This window comes from Parambassis ranga, chromosome 19, assembly GCF_900634625.1.
Source record: "Parambassis ranga chromosome 19, fParRan2.1, whole genome shotgun sequence".
In the NCBI taxonomy this organism is placed as follows: Eukaryota; Metazoa; Chordata; class Actinopteri; family Ambassidae; genus Parambassis; species Parambassis ranga.
In genome coordinates this window covers 6380922-6398583 of record NC_041039.1, presented here as the reverse complement: position 1 = coordinate 6398583, position 17662 = coordinate 6380922, and the positions used below count along the sequence as shown (strand labels likewise).

At 43.5% G+C, this 17662-nt stretch overlaps 3 protein-coding genes across 5 annotated transcripts; 1 reads left to right on the top strand and 2 right to left on the bottom strand.

Moving 5' to 3' along the window:
• Positions 1–443: 443 nt before the first annotated feature.
• Positions 444–2774, bottom strand: cox11 (cytochrome c oxidase assembly homolog 11 (yeast)). Of its 3 annotated transcripts, none has more exons than XM_028431266.1 (6): positions 2719–2774; positions 1724–2077; positions 1495–1650; positions 1246–1371; positions 892–1123; positions 444–853 (listed from the first exon to the last, which is right to left on the bottom strand). In XM_028431266.1, the coding sequence occupies exons 1-5, from the start codon at positions 2719–2721 to the stop codon at positions 935–937; spliced, it is 828 nt and encodes a 275-aa protein (XP_028287067.1). In that variant the 5' UTR covers positions 2722–2774; the 3' UTR covers positions 444–853; positions 892–934. The 3 variants fall into 3 exon arrangements, with proteins under 3 accessions (XP_028287067.1, XP_028287068.1, XP_028287069.1); XM_028431267.1 differs by having other exon boundaries at positions 2638–2756; XM_028431268.1 differs by having other exon boundaries at positions 1724–1981; positions 2719–2755.
• Positions 2775–3994: 1220 nt separating this feature from the next.
• On the top strand, positions 3995–7834 carry LOC114452074 (chromobox protein homolog 2-like). Its single transcript, XM_028431178.1, has 5 exons — positions 3995–4090; positions 4182–4225; positions 4964–5029; positions 5265–5334; positions 5413–7834. Exons 1-5 carry the CDS (start codon positions 4025–4027, stop codon positions 6763–6765), a joined length of 1599 nt encoding a protein of 532 aa, XP_028286979.1. The 5' UTR covers positions 3995–4024; the 3' UTR covers positions 6766–7834.
• Positions 7835–14584: 6750 nt separating this feature from the next.
• nog3 (noggin 3) lies at positions 14585–15589 on the bottom strand. The gene has a single exon (XM_028431511.1). It carries the CDS (start codon positions 15239–15241, stop codon positions 14585–14587), a length of 657 nt encoding a protein of 218 aa, XP_028287312.1. The 5' UTR covers positions 15242–15589.
• Between the last annotated feature and the right edge of the window lie 2073 nt (positions 15590–17662).

Below are 17662 nucleotides of genomic sequence, written 5' to 3'. Positions count from 1 at the left end.
CCTGTTTGCGGCTACAAAATAAAAGCACTACTGGTATATAAAAGAGTGCATTTCCTTAGACAAGCTCAACTGTACTTTTGATTTTGCATACCTCTACATTTAAGGTATGTCTTAACTTTATTTGTTTTCTTGTGCAAAACCTTTTCAACAAGGCTACATTCTGTAAATAATTATTACTCAATTTCAAAGGCTACCTTCAACCATAATATTAACTTCATAATTTCCTGTTACAAGAAAGCTGTTTATCTTCAAGCACACAACAGTGCCTCTGCTCCTCTACTGCCCCCTGGTGTAAATATACAGTACTTTAAACAATGAATTGATTGACATAAAGTAAATAATGATAACATTTTTCAATATGTATACACTGACACCTTCTTCCCTTTTTTTTTAAAGAAAAAACATTTATTATATGAAAACCTGCAGAACTGTTTGCAGCCATCCACATTTTTATAATAATTTATTGAATCTTGTTAAGGATTTTGAACAAAAATTAAGCACTTGTCAGAGGCCACATAGGCTGCTTGAGTCTCGGTGTCTTTTTGTTTTACTTTTTTCTACACAGATGCATAAATGAGAACTAGCCCAAGACTCTTGAAGCAATCATTATATCAGTCTCCTTTTCATTCACAGGTAACGTCTGTCACACATCTCCAAAGCTCAAAATTGACTTTTGACTTGAGCTTGGAGAAAACACAGGGTTTTCAGGAACATGAACATACAGCAGCACACAAAATAAACATGTTCTAAAACCTTAGGAATCTCTGTGTATTCTCAATGTTAAGGATCAGACAGGGTCTGAGCAAGCTTCATTTTAAGGATGTGTTATTTTTGGTGTGAAAGTTTTAGAGCATGGCAAAGTCAAGAAATTATTTTCTTGACTTTGCCATGCTCTTGACCTGTCCCTTCTTTCAGTGTAGCAGGTACGTGCAGGTCATTGGTAGCTGTATCCAGGTAGAGGGAGTTTCTGACCCTCCTTGGCCTCAAAGAAGGTGTAAGACAGCGTGATGGTGTCCACCCGGGCCATTCTGGGGTCCTCGTCAAAATCTGGGTCAATGTAGAAGAAGACAGGCATGTCCACCTCCTCGTGAGGGTTCAGGCGTTGCTCCTCAAAACAGAAACACTGCAGAAAGACACAGGGCCAGATGTTAAACATCTGGAGAAATACATAAATATGCAGGAAAATCTGTCCTTAAGTTAGATAAACAATGTGACAAATGGGTGACCAAGACACTCGAACTCCACCTGTATCTTGTTGAAGTACTGTCCCGCTTCAAATGGCACCACATTATAGGTGGAGATGCCAATGATTGGTTTATCTGTGGGATTCTTGGCTCTGTAGAAGGCTAGTGCTGTCTCACCTGGAACTACCTGCATTCAAACAATAATGACAATGTCAAAGAAAGGTTGTGAAGTTTACATGAGAAGTTAATGAAATGTAATCGTCTAAAATCTGGATGGGTTAAAGGGTCAGGAGTGAGGAGGAGGACTTACATATATCTCTGTTTGCTGTGGTTTGAAGTTCCACTGTATGCTGGCATGTGTGTCGGCATTGAAGGTCACTTTGATTATGCGTCCTTTCACTGGCTTCATCGTCTCCACCTGATCTGTATCATGTCCAGCCACTGCCATGCCACCAAGCCCCGACGCCTGGTAAATAAACACAACAGTAAAACTTTCCCACTGCAACCCAAAGCAGGAAGGTGTGTCTGCATGTCCTCACCTGACAGTAGAGCCGATAAAGTGGCACCGCCGCGTATGACAGGCCGATCATGCCAACCCCGGCTGCAGCGATGTATGTCAGCACTGTCTTGTTTTTCTTTTTCCACTCCTCCTCCTGGCTCCTGGTCTTTCTGCTCCGATTCCGTACCTGGAAGCGTGGAGGAAACCTCCTCTGCAGGAAGTGTCCAGTCTGAGAGTGCAGAGTCTTTGGGGCACAAGAGTGTAGTGTCCGGACACATTGTGCCAACAGCACCGAGGCCTGAGTGCAACAGATAGATGGATGCAGCAAGAGAGACAGTGACATTGCTGTGACAGCAGAGTCACACCTGTAGGCCAGACAGCCGAGGAAACTCACCTGGATGTAGGAAAGTGTCATAATAACACAAAGTTAGTGTGAGATAATCTAGCTGATTAACACACAAATCTCTCTTTGACCTTCACAATAAAAGTACTTAACCACCCAACATGAAATAAAACTCAGCAACAAATTAACCACAGCATGGGTGTTGAATATTAAAGGTTAACACTTTCCTGTACAATGAATTTTGACCAAAGGCTCCTCCTCCATCAATTTCAACTCGTGCAATTGTATTGGATTTATTCGTCTTTCACTGCTTGTGCATGGGCTTACCGGCTCATTTAACCAGTCAGTTAGCACCGAACAATAAACAGAACAAACTAACATTAACTTTAAAGTTCAGTTTAACTCATCTTTATAGAACAAACTGTTAAATTGAACGAAACGAGCTCACAGCAGCAAACAAACGTCTGACCTACAGTCACCGGCTGTTCGTCAGTCTGCTAAGGTTAGCTTTGCCGACTAGCTAACGGAGGACGGTTTAACAACAACATTTAATTATTACTTCAAAACGAAAGTTAATAAAATAGTCAAAATTCTAATTTGAATGCTATCACCTCTGAATATGAGTGCCACTGTCATTCACAGTTCCACTGTAAATCCTTAAAAAACATGTTTTACAGAACCAGGTTGTGTACCATTCAATATTCTCCCTCTTCAGCCATAGGCGGAAAGGTTCCGGTGTTATGCCGAGTCCTTCGTGCTAGAGCAGAAGACAGCTTTTGCGTGCATTACTGCCACCTGCTGAAAAGGAGGGTGGCTCAAAAACAAAAATGTATGTGCAAAGGAGTACAGATTTAAAAATCTCAGAAAGATTAAATTATACTTCACTGTTTCTGCCAACCTATTATTGCCAATTCATATTAAACTGTAGTATGCTTAATAACAATTATTAGACTGTTCGGATCTGAATGTCCAATGATCAGTAGATTTAATGCTTCCCTTTCCCTTTTTTCCAGTCCAGTTAATACTCACTATGTTCCCTCAAATTACCAACCCAACCCCATTATCCAACATTTTCTAACAGTATATATATATACTATTATACTGTCTTAAACCTATGTAACTCAGCCACATTGGAGAGTATATTCTGGTTTTAAATTGGCCCCTGGTCACTGATCTGCCGTTCTGCTTCCATCAGTCAGTGATTGGAAACTAAAAACTGTTGTAATCATAGATCAGACTCAGAATCAGAATCAGAAATACTTTATTAATCTGAGGGGGCTTCTGTATTCTTAGTCCAGTCAGGTTTATTGTCCAAAAAAACCCTCCCAGGTATTTATAATCCTCCACACTCTGACCACAGATGGAAACAGGAGCCACTTCTCGGATCCACAATCAGCTCCCTTCGCCTGAGCAGAAGATGGTTCTGCTCACACCACGACACCCTTGCTGATACATTCAACTATAGCAGAGTCATCAGAAAACTTTTGAAGGTGGCACGACTGAAGTCAGAGGGTGAAGAGGAAAGGAGAGAGGGCTGTCCCTTGTGGGGCCCTGGTGCTGCTGACCACTGTGTCCGACACACACGCTGCAGACAAATGACTGTGTAATGTGTATTACATTAATTATTTATCTATCTATGCACAATAAATCTTACGTTCTTGTAAATGCAGTGTGCATCCCTATTTGTTAGGTCTGCAACAATCATTGTCATTGAGGATTAGTCCTCAGACTGTTTTCTTAATTGTTTTCTCTGTAAACAGCCAGACAGATTTATTTTCAACTATTATTATTTTGAATGATGCAATTCCTGTGTGAAGAATGTGTACTCATTCTGTATTTTAAAAGTTAAATATTTTAGAAATGGCTAATCCATCAATTGACTTGTGTTGTTGTATGGTGGGGTCAATATAAGTTTATACGTGCGAGTAAGAAGAACCTACGGCGGCCGCGTTGGGTCAAAAGCTCGCAGTTTTCTCGTTGTGAGGGGCTGTTGTAGTAATGGAGGGGGTCACAGTCGGCCAGGTATTTGATGCGGAATGCATCCTTAGCAAACGGCCGAGGAAGGTAAGAAAACGCCGCCGCGGTCTTCGTGGGGACTCTTCTGCTCGGGGGGGCTCGGTTCTTTACTCTGTCTGACATGTTGTGTTTTTTGCAGGGGAAGTTCGAGTATCTGGTGAAGTGGAGAGGGTGGTCGTCTAAGTAAGTAGCTTGCTAGCTGCGGTGCTAGCCGCCGCGGCTAACGACACAACACTGAAAATGGCACCAAACAATGCCCGCTCCAAACCCGTGTTTACGCTGCTGCTCAGAGGATAAAACCAGCAAGAATCCATTTCTACACCGTCTGGTTAACACAGCAGCCGGTTCACACCATATTTGTCCTTTTTCTGTGTCCTAGAAGCGGTTGTTCGTTCAGCAGAACCATCTGCAGGCTCAGCTGGATCAGCTGCAGCCATTTAACAAAACCAGAACCGAAATATGATGAAAACCAGAACCCGATATAGAAATTCTGAAAAAGGAAACAGGAGAAATCAGAGTGTGTCTGCTGTTGTGTTACTGGATATTGTTATTGTTGTCATGCACATTATGCAACCAGAAACACCTCCAGTGTTTACACTGTACTGGTCATTCTCAAAGGCCAGATTTACACACGAATTTGGCATTAATTTATGAGGTTATTTTAATTTGTGTATTGATCAAAATATTCTGTGTACACAAAAATTAATTATATACATATACAGCTGCAGACTAGTGATAATGCAGCTTTTTAGTAATGATTTGAGAATCCTTTATCCGTTTGTCTTTTGCAGTTGCTTTGTGTACATAGTTGTGTTATGTCGGAAGTATCTCTTTGCATTTAACAGCTCATTTCCACTGTATTAAAGTAATAATTTCATTTTACCTGGTTGACAGAAGAGTAAAAGTTTCTGATGTTTTCAGGCACAACAGCTGGGAGCCAGAAGAGAATATTTTGGACCCAAGGCTTCTGGCAGCTTTTCACAAGAGGTGCGTGTTGTTTCTGTGATGAAGCAAAAAAACAAGTTATGATGCATGTCTATATAGAAAACAGCTACCTTACAAAGTACATTATAAAAACAGCTGTAATTTAACTATTATATACACCAAGTAACAAAGCAGTTCTGCAACTAATATGTTTTTTAAATGTTGTTGCATCATATGCAGAGCCACCGGAAGTAAATATCTGTATGTCCTGTTAATGGTTGTGTTAATATTTCTTTAGAGAACAAGAGCGAGAACTTCTGTTTCAGAAGAAAGGAAAGAGGCCAAGAGGACGACCACGAAAAATTCTGGTAAAATGCTGACATCCCTGATGATTCTCCAAAGTGTTTTCACTTTTCGGTTCCTCATATCTTTTTTCGTCTTTTCAGCCCCCTGCACCCGCTGCTACAAAAGATATTCGGTCCTCGTCCTCTTCTTCCTCTGGTCTTTCATCATCGGCATCCTCTTCTTCTTCAGAAGATGAAGATCATACAAAGAAGGCAAAGCCGAGCCCTCGTGTCCACCCCGTCCCCCAGAAGAGGCCCCAGATCATGTTGGCCAAACCTGATCCACCCCGAAAGAAAAAGCGGGGGAGAAAGCCCCTCCCCCCTGACCTGAAGGCTTTAAGGCAGGCGAAGAGCCGATCGCCTCCTCCTCTGCCTCCTCCACGCCAACACCAGGCGCTTAGACCACCCAGAGATGAACTACGGCCTGGTGTGAAGAAACCACTGCAGCCGGCCAGCTTCACCTACACCGGCCTGAGCAGGACCTCCAGAGATGAAGCTGCCTCTTCCTCCCAGACCTCCAGCAGCTCCTTCGCCCAATCAGCGTCCTCTAAACCTGGGACCCTTAGCTCCATTTGGACCAGTCGGTCCCTATCCACCTCTTCTCCATCCTCTGGCTCCTCCCACAACAAAGCCAATCCTTCAGCACAAAGTAAGAACTCTGTGTCTGAGCTGAAGCGCTCCATCTCAGAAACAGGCAGCAGCAGAGGAGATTTTAAAGTGTCCCCGCTAAAGCAAGGTGGAGCTTCAGGGACGCTGGGTTTACACAGCAGCTTTGGTAGTGGTCAGCTGGCAGTCCAGCGCTCAACACTAAGTCAGAGGAGGCAGGAAAGCATTGGAGGTCAGGGTGGGTTAGTCCAACACAAGCAGCAGAACTCCAGTCTTTCCAAACCCTCATCATCATCCTCACCCACCCCTCGAGATCGAGTCAACCAGGCCCTGAGCCTCCGAGCCCTCAACCTGCAGAGCGTTAGCAGGCCGCCGACCAGCAGCAGCCTTCAGGGAAACAACACAAGCAGCGCTGCAGCAAGGTTAAGTCTAAGGAGCGGTAGCAACATGGTCATAAAAGGGAGCACTAAAGAAACTCGAATATCAGCTGGTGGGCAGCGCTCAAGTCTAGCTGCAGGCAGTGCAGTGGAGCAGGGAAGAGGGAAGGAGAAGCAAGAGGACAGGAAACACACCCTCAGCTCTCAGAACCGCAACTTGAACGAGCTCAGCACTGGCGATTCAGACGAGACAAGCAGCAGCGAGTCAGAGCCCGACCTGTCCCTGTATCCCAGCAACAGTAGGCCCAGCCTCGGCATCAATGCCACCGACTCTGACACAGAAACAGACTGGCGGCCAGCACGGAGCCTCCTGGAGCACGTCTTTGTCACTGATGTGACGGCCAACTTCATCACAGTGACTGTGAAGGAGTCACCGACCAGCGTGGGATTCTTCAACTCACGCAATCACTGAAGGACGCCAGTCGATGCCTCAGTCTGCAGAGCTGGGCTGCACAACACTCTTCCTGCAACAGCTCAGGGTTCCTACATCACTCTGGAAGTCTCTCACTCAGACCCACATTCACCCTCCATCAGCAAAACTGCACACAGTGTCTGGAAGAATTTGTGCTGTTTAAATACGACAAAACACAGCAAAAAAATAAAAAATTCTTTGGATTGAACATCGTAGGAACCCTGATGGTTAGAACCTGTTTACACCTGACATTAGACTGCAGTGGGAAGCCTTTATTTTCACATTAACTACAACTTTGCTCATGTACAAGCAAATTTTATATCTGTCTCAAAAATGTCAGAAAAACGAACAAAATACCTGAAACTAAATATCAGCTATGATTTGACTACATTTATTCATTTCTGCTTGACTTTAAATGGAGACTAGCCTGAAAGAAATTCGATTTAATAACCCTAAAAGTGATATTATTAATTTGTTCCAATCATGTTTGTTGTAATCATGTGACCTCTCATGTCAGCTGATAACAGCCATAAGAGAGAAAAAAAGGCCACAAGATGTAAAATCTCCACCATATGGTAATAACCTAATTTTCTTCCCAGGAATTTCTCTGTCGTAGCAGCAAGCAGGTGTATAAATGGGGTTTAGAACCACAGATGGATGTAGACACCACCTCTCCAGTGCCTCAGGTTCTTCTCACAGCAGGACTATCAAACACACTGCCATCATTCAGCCGCTCGTGGTGAATAGTATTAGGATATTTGTGCTTGTATCCAGACTAAATATGTGGCTTTATCCAGAGCAGCATGTTCATAAAAAAAGGAAGTGAAGTCTGTTTGTGATTGGTAAATTCTCATTTACACATTCGAATCCCGCTGGGACTCTTTGTACTCTTCTTTCAGTTCTCTTTGGACCAAAGCTGTTACGAATGTGAACTGTCTTGATTTGAATTGTTTTATTGACAGTATTACTTGCACTACGCACAGTACAAATGTAAGCTGATTGAAACATCTTGTTAATCACTTCTATACCAGTTTTGTACCATTTTAATACATTTGCTGTCACAGTGTCTTTTGGAGTTGAAATATGTGTTAATTTATATTTGTAAATATGTTTTTTTTTCTCATGTGATATCTAATATCTATCTGGTGCTCTTGTTGGCTGACTAGCTTCAGATACTTGTAGCCTGTGTGCCTCTGCCATTTGAAAGTCTTTGAAATAAACCAGAAGTACCTAAAGCTTAGAAAAATGACAATGTGAAAGTCTAAATTAAAACACAGGCTCGTGTTTGTCTCATCACCTGCAGGTGGCCCTGTTGGACAGTAAATAATGCTTGCGATTGGTGGTTTTGAATGAAAACAGCTCTCAGTTTTTAAGTGTTTTTTTCCCTTTCTGAGGGTCCAGAGAATCTAGTGTCAGTAACCTAAGAGTTAAATGATGATTTGTTGACGGGGCTATAATTAAGTTAGGGATTTATTTATGTAAACAAGGTTTAGGCAGACAAAGTAAGATGTTCATGATAAAGCTCAGTATATTAAGGAATAAAAGGAAATGGATGAATACATTCAGATAACAACACAGTCTTTATCAAAAAGGGAAATAGAAAATTACCTAGAGATTGATCTCCGATCATTTTCGCTTGAAGCAATAATTACTTAAACATTAAAAAAAAACTACTGTCAAATAATGGCGATAACGGAACTGTAAATCATCCTTGACATGTTTGTGAGGAGTGCCTGGCTGTCCCTAACAGTCATAGCACCACCTAGTGGGAAGAGGAACTCACTGTAAAGCGACTTGCTCAAAGCATCCTCAGCTCATGACATTCAGGGGCAGTATGTACAAGTGTTCATTTTACTCTTAACTCCACCTTCTGGTCATAGAAGGTACTGTGGGTCATTTGTGCACTGCTGAGTACAGCAAACCTAAAGGCCAAGGTACCTGTGCTGAAAACCCCTCATGAAAGAGTCCAGTATCTAAAATGTCTATGTGTCTGTGATGAAAGAGTATTGACTGTGGCCAAAGCCAATTGACCAAAGTGTAAAGCAAGCAGCAACCTCCAGAGCAGGGAAATCAAGCCCACAAGCAAGTACACCTCTTTAAATAGTCACTTAAGGCTGACTTATGACACCCAAACATGAGCAGAAATAAACATTAAAAAATCTAAACATAATATTTAAAAATATATATATAAAATTAAGAAATAAAAGCTATTGAGCGATTGACTCAAATACAGAACCTGAGCATATTAATCTTTACAATTATGATAAACAATACACTAAACTAAAACACTGACAGTAAACCTAAAATTCAATCACAGCAATTACTATTGAAGGACCAATTTGCAGGACTTAGCACCACCCAGTGGTGAGGTTGAACATTGCAAATAACAGAACTGTCTTAGCTAGGTGTATAGGAACATGTGCTGTCAGTGTTTGGCTTGCCTGTTCTGGGCTACTGTAGAAAGATGGCACCCTCCATTGTAGGGGACCTGCTTCCTCTGAATTGAAGATACAAAAGAAAAAACAAAAGAATAAAGTAAATACAAATTATCCACTGCAGCTGTTGGATTATTGCAGCCACATGTAGAACATCACTGACAACGCTACACAATTCATCACACCAACATCACACCCCTTACTGAGCTGATGTCTGTACATCAGTGTGTGTGACAGAAGCTATCATCCCACAAAGCTGCAGATTCAGTGATTTATGGCCAGAACCGAGCAGAGGTGGAATTTTCCCAAAATAAGTTTGAGTAAACAGGCTGCGACAGAGGGGCCCTCACAGCACACTGGTATGCATAAACAGTTTGAACAGTGCGGGGCAGTGTAACACCTCCACCCCCACCACCCCACCCTCCAACTCCACCTCCAGCATCCCCAGCAGCATGTTACGGCTCAGTCAGACGCAATCTCACTTTCAATCCCTGAAAGTGAAAGTTGAGGTCTGATGCTGCATCCTGTCAGACACACTACACGCTGACAAACATTACAATATATTGATTATAATGAAGGTGAATGACAGAAAAACACTACACCCCCTTGTGGCCATTAGACCAGTTTGTAGATAAAATTAGTTTTTCCTTTGTTGTATTTCCTTTGAAATGTATAAATATATCTGGCAACAAATGAGATTCTAAAAAATTGCTTGACATATTTACAGAAATTTGAGCTATATTTGGCTGAAAAATATACATATAATACAGTATTTTAAGCAATGCTAAACAGGGGTTCTTGGACTTTTTATTTAACATTTTATATGTATGCTAACACTATACCTGCTAAACAACTGTTAAACAGCTTCATCCACCAGGCTACCTCCCATCTCTGAGCCTGGACTTTAAAAACAACCATTCTCCCAATTAATTTTACTGCACAAACGACTCATGCTGCTGCAGCAGAAAAAAGACACTGTTGTGCCACTGTTTGCACCATTTGCACTATACTGCCAAACTACAAACTTGTATATTAATTAATGATGTTTGCATAAATCTTACTTGTACTTGTATAATCGTTGCACTCAGGTTTGTACACGTAGTATGTTACATATATTCTTAGTAATTGGTTGACCTATATTTTAGCTTTGTGTAGATTACCTTGAGAACCTTTACAGCTAAAAGTTGAAGCTAGAGAACCAAAAACTGCAGTTCCTTAAATGGCCACTTGAGGCTTCCTACAAAAGTGAGTCAATCCTCATAAACTTCCATGTTACAATGTCCAACTTTATAGTAGAAATGTAGGAGGGAGGATAATTTTTGTAGCACTCATCTCCTAAAATAAAGGCTTAAATAGAAACAACACATTGGTTTGTTGTTGTCCCCCATAATTAGTGGTGCATTTACTCAAGTGCTGTTTGTCTGACTATATTTAGACCAAAACATTTAACCACATTTTACAACTTTTTCATTGCAGCAAAAAACTTAAAAAAATCTTTCAGGGTTAGATCTTTATGAACATTAAACAGGTGGATGGAAATGCTGTGACTGAGAAACAAACGGGCAAACGCACAGCGCCTCCTACACACGGTGACGGCAGCCTGGGATTACCTAACAGCAGCATGTACGTGTGTGTGTGTCTGTCTGGGCCGGAGGAGTCTCCCTGTTGGCACAAAGAGTGGCAGACTGTCATCAATCTGCTGCTGTACTAACACACTAACTGTCAGCACAGACCTGGAGCCTGTTAACACTTATACACTCTGCGGCCTGCAGGGCCTCACATACGCTTCTCCTTTGTCTGGATTCTCTAGTCCTCTGAATTCTAGAATCTTTCAATAAAGTACCAAAGTATCAGCCGGGTCCTGACTGAGGAGAAGCGGAGGATGTGAAACAGCAGCTCCTGCCAGAGTGTGTGTGTGTGTGAGCGCAGTGGGGAGAGGGGAGCAGGGGGGAAACTGGCGGCAGCCGGGCCGGTAGGTGGGTGGCTGCAGATGCCGGCTGTCTCCTCACACCACAGTGAAAACCTTGAAACGTCTCAGTGTGACATCCGACAGATCATCTTCACTTAAAACAGATTATTCCAGGATTCTACCTGCCAAATCCTGTCAGGGTGATTCAGTCATGCAGGATTAGGACCCGATTAATACATCTTTAAACCACAGTTTAAGCAGAAGAGGCTGATGAGATTTGGGGTTCATTTTCAGATGACACTAAAGTGCTGCAGCTGTGAGTCAAAGAAGAGAAGATACATCTGAAGACTGGGAATCCCTCAGATTTCCTGAAGAAGAGATTTCTTGAAGAGGTTTTGAGCTTCTTGAGGTTCCTGAAAGAAAAACATAAAGGAAATTAGAGTGAGCTGTTTGTGATGGGGGAAATGCTTGAAGACTCACCCTTAAATCAATGAATTTGTTCGTTTTTTGTTAAAATGCTCATTATAAGAACACAAACTACAACAGCAAGAGATTTTTTTCCCCTCACGTGGCTCCCATAGTGGCTAAATGAGACTTCGAATGTCATTGAGGCCAATCATGCTGTAGTCATGTGACCGTGCACTGATTTGTTTAATAGCGTAGCATTAGCTTTTTACCTCTGCCAATCATTTATAAGCTTAGAAAAACATAAAAATGGCAATTATTTGTGATTGAATCAACCTGATCAAGACTTTATCACATGCCAAATGAGAAATCTGATTTTTTGATATGGAAATGTGTGAGGTGCTAACGTCCTTTTTGAGCTATAAAAATATACCTTTCTAGCTAGACTGAGGCTGATTTCAGTGGTTCCTCATGATGTAGTTGGTAGTTGTTTGGGAAAAAACATTGGTTGGAGAAATCAACCTGGCTATAATTCACTGCTTTGTACTGATGGAACCTCGGTCTCCAGTTGACTTTTTTACATCCAGATCTTGCAACAACAGTTCCGAGCTCCTTCTATCCATTTCATGTGAGCTATACCAACACAAGGCTGCAGGCCTGGATGGCATCAGCCCCAGGATCCTGAGGATCTGTGCCAGCCAGCTGTCTGCAGTTAGCCAGCATCTATACAACCTGAGCCTCAGCCTGGAGAGGGTGCCACTCCTCTGGAAGAACTCCTGCCTGGTTCCTGTACCTAAGACGTCATCTTCCTCTGGCCTCAGTGATTATCGCCCAGTTGCCCTTACATCTAGTGTGATGAAGGTGCTGGAGAGGCTGGTGCTTGCTAACCTTAGGCCGCAAGTGAGATCTTCTCTTGACCCTCTGCAGTTTGCCTACCAGCCATGTCTGAGGATGGATGATGCCGTCATCCATCTGCTGCAGTGAGCTCACTCACACCTGGACGGTGGTGGAGGCACGGTGAGAATCACATTCTTTGACTTCTCTAGTTAGTGCCTTCAACACCATCCAGCCTTCAATACTGGGTAAGAAGCTGCTGCTGATGGGTGCTAGCAGGTCCACTGTCTCCTGGATCACTGATTACCTGACAGACAGGCCACAGTTCGTCCGGCTGGGTGGTTTTGCAGCCAGTGACACCAACAGACTGAACCAACTGATCAGGAAGGCTGGCTCTGTCATTGGCTGCAGACAAGACACATTTGATGCAGTGATGGAGAGGAGGACACTGAACAAACTGTTATCCATCATGGATAACCCCGACCACCCTCTCCTCCCTGTACTGGACAGACAACGGAGCGCCTTTTCTAAAAGGGTCAGCAGCTTCGTTATCACACAGAATGCTACAGGAAATCTTTCCTGCCCCATGCTGTAAGACTGTACAACACCTCATCTCTGTGCCAGAGATAACACGGACTCACTGCTGTAAGGGACAGATTTTGCACAGGATTTTGCACAAGTCTTAGGTTTCTGCACAAGTCTTAGGTTCTATTCTATGTAGGGGGCACTGATGAGACAGTCCTGAATGAATGAGGTCCTAAAGAGCTGTCGCACAATTCAAGTGCTACACCTGTAAATGTCAGTGACATATGAGGCACTTCAGAGCTTTTTGATTGGACACTTCCAACAAGCAGGAGAGGCCCCAAACAAATTAGCACCCATTAGCAGAATGCTAATCAATTATCTTTTATGTATAGATACACATATTCCTTGGTGATTGGTGGATATTTAGGTGTTAAATCGTGTCTAACATTGGCTACATGTGAAGGTGGTCTGGTCATACAAAAACTTCAGTGAACACACAGACAGTTCAAATTCCTTCAAACATTTGGCAGCAGGATAAAAAACAGTGCAGTTTGGTTGGCACTACCAGACACTGCTGCTTCAAAGCCTGCGTGACCTCGGGCTGACTACCTGCTCACCCTGCAGCGATAAGAGACAGACTGAGTCCTGCTCACCTCGGACATCCCTGCACCTCAACATCACATCCCGCCTGCTGTTGAACATTAACCTATGAAGCATCAGGCGTGTCAATAGTGATCACAGGTGTCCCTCAAATTTCTCACAGAAGCTTAGCATTTTAATGTTAAACCAATAGGTGGATGTGAAAAGGGCAGAGATGCACCAACATCTATCAAAAATAATGAGCAGTGGGTCAGATCACAGTCGGTAATAACTTCAGTGTGCGATCAGACCATCAGAGGCTTTTGGTCTCATTAAATCTCAGTCAAGCGAAGATCAGTGAAACCTCTGGAACATTCCTTTAAATTACAAGATGATGAAGCAAGTTTTGAACACACACACATCACACACACACATCTCATAATCTGTGATACTCTGAGGTATGAAGGAGCCCAGGAGCCCGAGGCTTCGGGAGGCCCCTGATGTTTAAGTCTGAACCATCTTTAATGTAGACTTCTGACAGTTTGTGACCTATTAAAACTCATTTTAAGGTTGACAACTCTTGTTCATAGAACTTTATGCTTTTACAGCGCAAACATTTTACAACAAACTACACAAAACATGCAAATATCACAACATGTAAATCTTAATACATTTATTTCATTTTTATTTATTATAACAGATTATGCAAGATCAATTTGTTAATTAATTATAATAAATAATCTGAATCATTGCTTCTTTTAATGTGTCTAATTTTGCTGACATTTGGAGTGTTAACAAATAAATAAACCAACACAGGTGACTTTATAAACAAACTGTCCCTTTTTATTTTAAAGCATTTGAAAATGAAAAAAATAATATAAATATCAACAGATACAATCAAGATATGATGGGCAAATACAGTAGATTTGATTATATTAATAATACTGACCTTCTGTCATAAAATAAAAACATGTACATCAAATATACATTCTTACAGAGCTGCAAGCAACACGTCACTTCATCAAGTCTCTGCTGTCCTCATCAGTCCAACATCTGAACTCTACACGTGGAGCAGCTTTGTGTGTCTCAGCTGACCTGATGTGCAGCTTGTTATTAAATATAGCGATGAAGCTCAGTTCGGACAGGAACACTTGCACTCTGATATGATGGGATACTGAACCTGTATCCAGGAGCATTTGAGAGCCCCCTTTTTCTGCTGGCAGCGCCATCGCAGGATCGTTAAATGAGTCGCTTTGGCAGGTTTGCAGACCATCCCTTCAGGGACCGAACAAGACCGCTTATTGTAGCAGCTTCCCACCTTCACGTAGCGCGGCCAGAACCTGCTGCCCAGATCGTTCCACGCGTAAACAACCGGACAGAAAGCGTAAGACCACAGCCACAACTGCAGCCTTCTCCGGAGTTTTTTACTGGGCCTCTGCTTCTTGCCGTGCTGGACCTCGAACTCCATGGCCCGGATCTCTTTGGGCATCTGCCTCGGGTCCGCCTCACTCAGCTCCTCGTTCCCCGCGTACTTGTCCTCCGGCGGGGATATGGACATGAAGAATGGGTCGAAGTGACTGCCCAGAGTGCTCCTGAGCTCCGTCTCGTTCAGGTCCTTCTCTTTAGGGTCCAGCGCCGGGTCCGGCTCTTCCTTTATGATCTCTATGGGCAGAGTGTCGCTGGGAATGGGACGGAGGAGATAGAAGTGCTGGCACATGCCCTCCTCTATCCTGAACCCCAGGGAGAGAACAAGTATAAACACAGCCAGCAAGTAACAGGAGTTTTCCATCTCCTTTGTGTAGTTCCCGGGTCAGGCTGATCCGAAATAATCCTCAAAAACAGAACACAAACACTCAGGTCTCCCTTTGGAGAGTTTGACTGAAGGAAGATATCCAAATGTGAGCAGCGCTCACCGGGGGGGGGGAGGGAAAGAGCGCGGCGCTCCAAAATTTCTCTGATCAGACAGAAAGAGTGGGGAGAAGGCAGGAGAGGGATACCCCGGGTCACTCCATGTCCTGGATCCCCGTGAACAGAAAGACTCAGCTCCTCAGCAGGTCCCAGTGAGACAGCTCCGCGCCTCGCAGGTCGCTGCTCTCTGTCCGCATGTTTGCGCACCAGCGGCTGTTGGTGCTGCTGGTCCTCCTGCAGCCAAACTGAAGGCGCTCCAGACTGCACCCAAATATCCAGCAAGGCGCTGATGTCATCCCACTCTCCTATGATAGAGAACCCCCACCTCCAAGCGCGCGCGCGCGCGCGCGCGCACACACACACACACACACACACACACACACACTCTCCATGGTTTTACGCACAAGCACACGTTTATGTTGATGGTGTTTAGGCTAGTTACGCAGTGGCGTGGGTGGCTGTAGAAGTGGGGAAGGCTGTGAACTCAGTAAATTAGCCCCTGTTATAAAGGTATTAAGATACATTTTTAAATATTTGTGACAAAAATAAAAGTAAAACATTATAATTCATCTCGGTTTAATCGAGGTACAGTTTTCTTAGTATCCTTTAGATTAAAGTTAAATGTAACATTAAAATACTCAGAGCTACTGAAGGAGGTAAATGTGCTTCCTCTCCATAACTGGCAGGAGATGAGTTAAGTTGGTTGCAGTGGCAGGGGCAGCAGTGTGGGTCAGTGGAACAGCTGTCATCCTCTCAGTCTGTTCAAGGTGATGTGGTTGCTCCATTGGGTTTCTGCGTTGCTTTTCTTTGGTGTCATGTCTGGACCTTCACAGATCCCTTTGGTGGCGAAAGGTGTGGCTGCAGCTTCATTTTTGCACCAAGTGGCATTTGGACAGCTACTGCAGGTAGAATTGCTTATGCGGCACCAACACAGCACAATACTGGAACCATGCAGAGTGTAAATGAGCTCCGGCAGCAGTAGAGCGTCTTCAACTGTAGACAAACAAACTGCCAGGAGAGTTTTTATGAGCCACCCCGGTGCCAGCGTCGTGTTTATTTTAGAACTCTAGATGCTCTCAGTGAGTTTCGACTGATCCATCGTCTGCAGCAGCGGAAAAGTGTCTCTCCTGAATTTTCCCATGAGGCTGTGCAGATTTATGTGTTTTCATAAAATCCAGCTTTAAAAATGATCCTTTCAGGACATGGGTTGGATGAAAAGGTGACAATAGATACTGTAGAATAGATCTGTGTCACTGTCTTTCAGCCTGGAAATGTGGAAAATCAGCAGAAATCTCAGTGTATAAATCACCCTGAAGTTTAAATCGTGTCTTATTTCCACATGCTGACTCCATTTTCAGCTTCCACAAACAACAGGATGATTTTTCATCATTAAAAACTTATTTAGCAGTTTCTCATTAACTCCTGCAGCACTGAGGGAAGCAGAAAGACACCTAAATGCTTACAATTCACAGAATCAGTCTGGAGTCCTGCAGCCAGAAGGCAAAAACCACTGGAATGTTTGTGTACGTTGTAAAGGTTGAATTATGAGGCTGATAAAAAACAAGTCTTGTGTCAGACGCTAATGCAGCAGAGATAAAGGGCTGACTGTGCTGGTCTGGACCGCACTGAGACCAGAACTAAACAGGCCCTGAATGTGGGGAACTGGTTCCTGTTGGGAATCCCACTGCTGAGGGTTAACGCGCCCACACAGAGCTGTAACGCCTCAGCATGCGGTGTGACCTGTGACCAGCGGCAGCCGCCACACGGTTCTTTGCTCTGTAAAAGCAATTAGTGACACGTCCGCCTCTCAGGAAACACCTCGTTATTAAATCACTTTAGTGGGCGCAGAGGTCTGCCCCATCAGCAGCCACACCTATAGCATCAGTCTAGTTCATTTCAACCTGATGGATGTCACATTATTAATGATTACTGAAAACCGCCCTGTACTCCTGATGCCCTGACTCACAGCATCAAGTCACAGTAACATTGTTGACCCCTGCTGACCTCCCGCCTCCGGCTCCTGCTGAATTTTGTGTAATTTTCTGGCCGGCTGATGTGACGGTGTGTGACGGGCGCCGCTAAACTGTCATATCTGTGCAAAGGAAGTCAGTGGCAGAGAGGCGATGCTCAGATAAGACTTCCTCTCTCTTTGTAAACCTTTTATCCTTCGCTCCCATATCAGGGGCCGCAGAAGGAGCCACAGGGGACTCTGGTTCACGCTGAGACTGATTTGACTTGAGGAAAAAAAACACTGCTATAAGCCCTGAAGTCAAAGAGCCAGCCGGCCATAAAATCTGCAGAA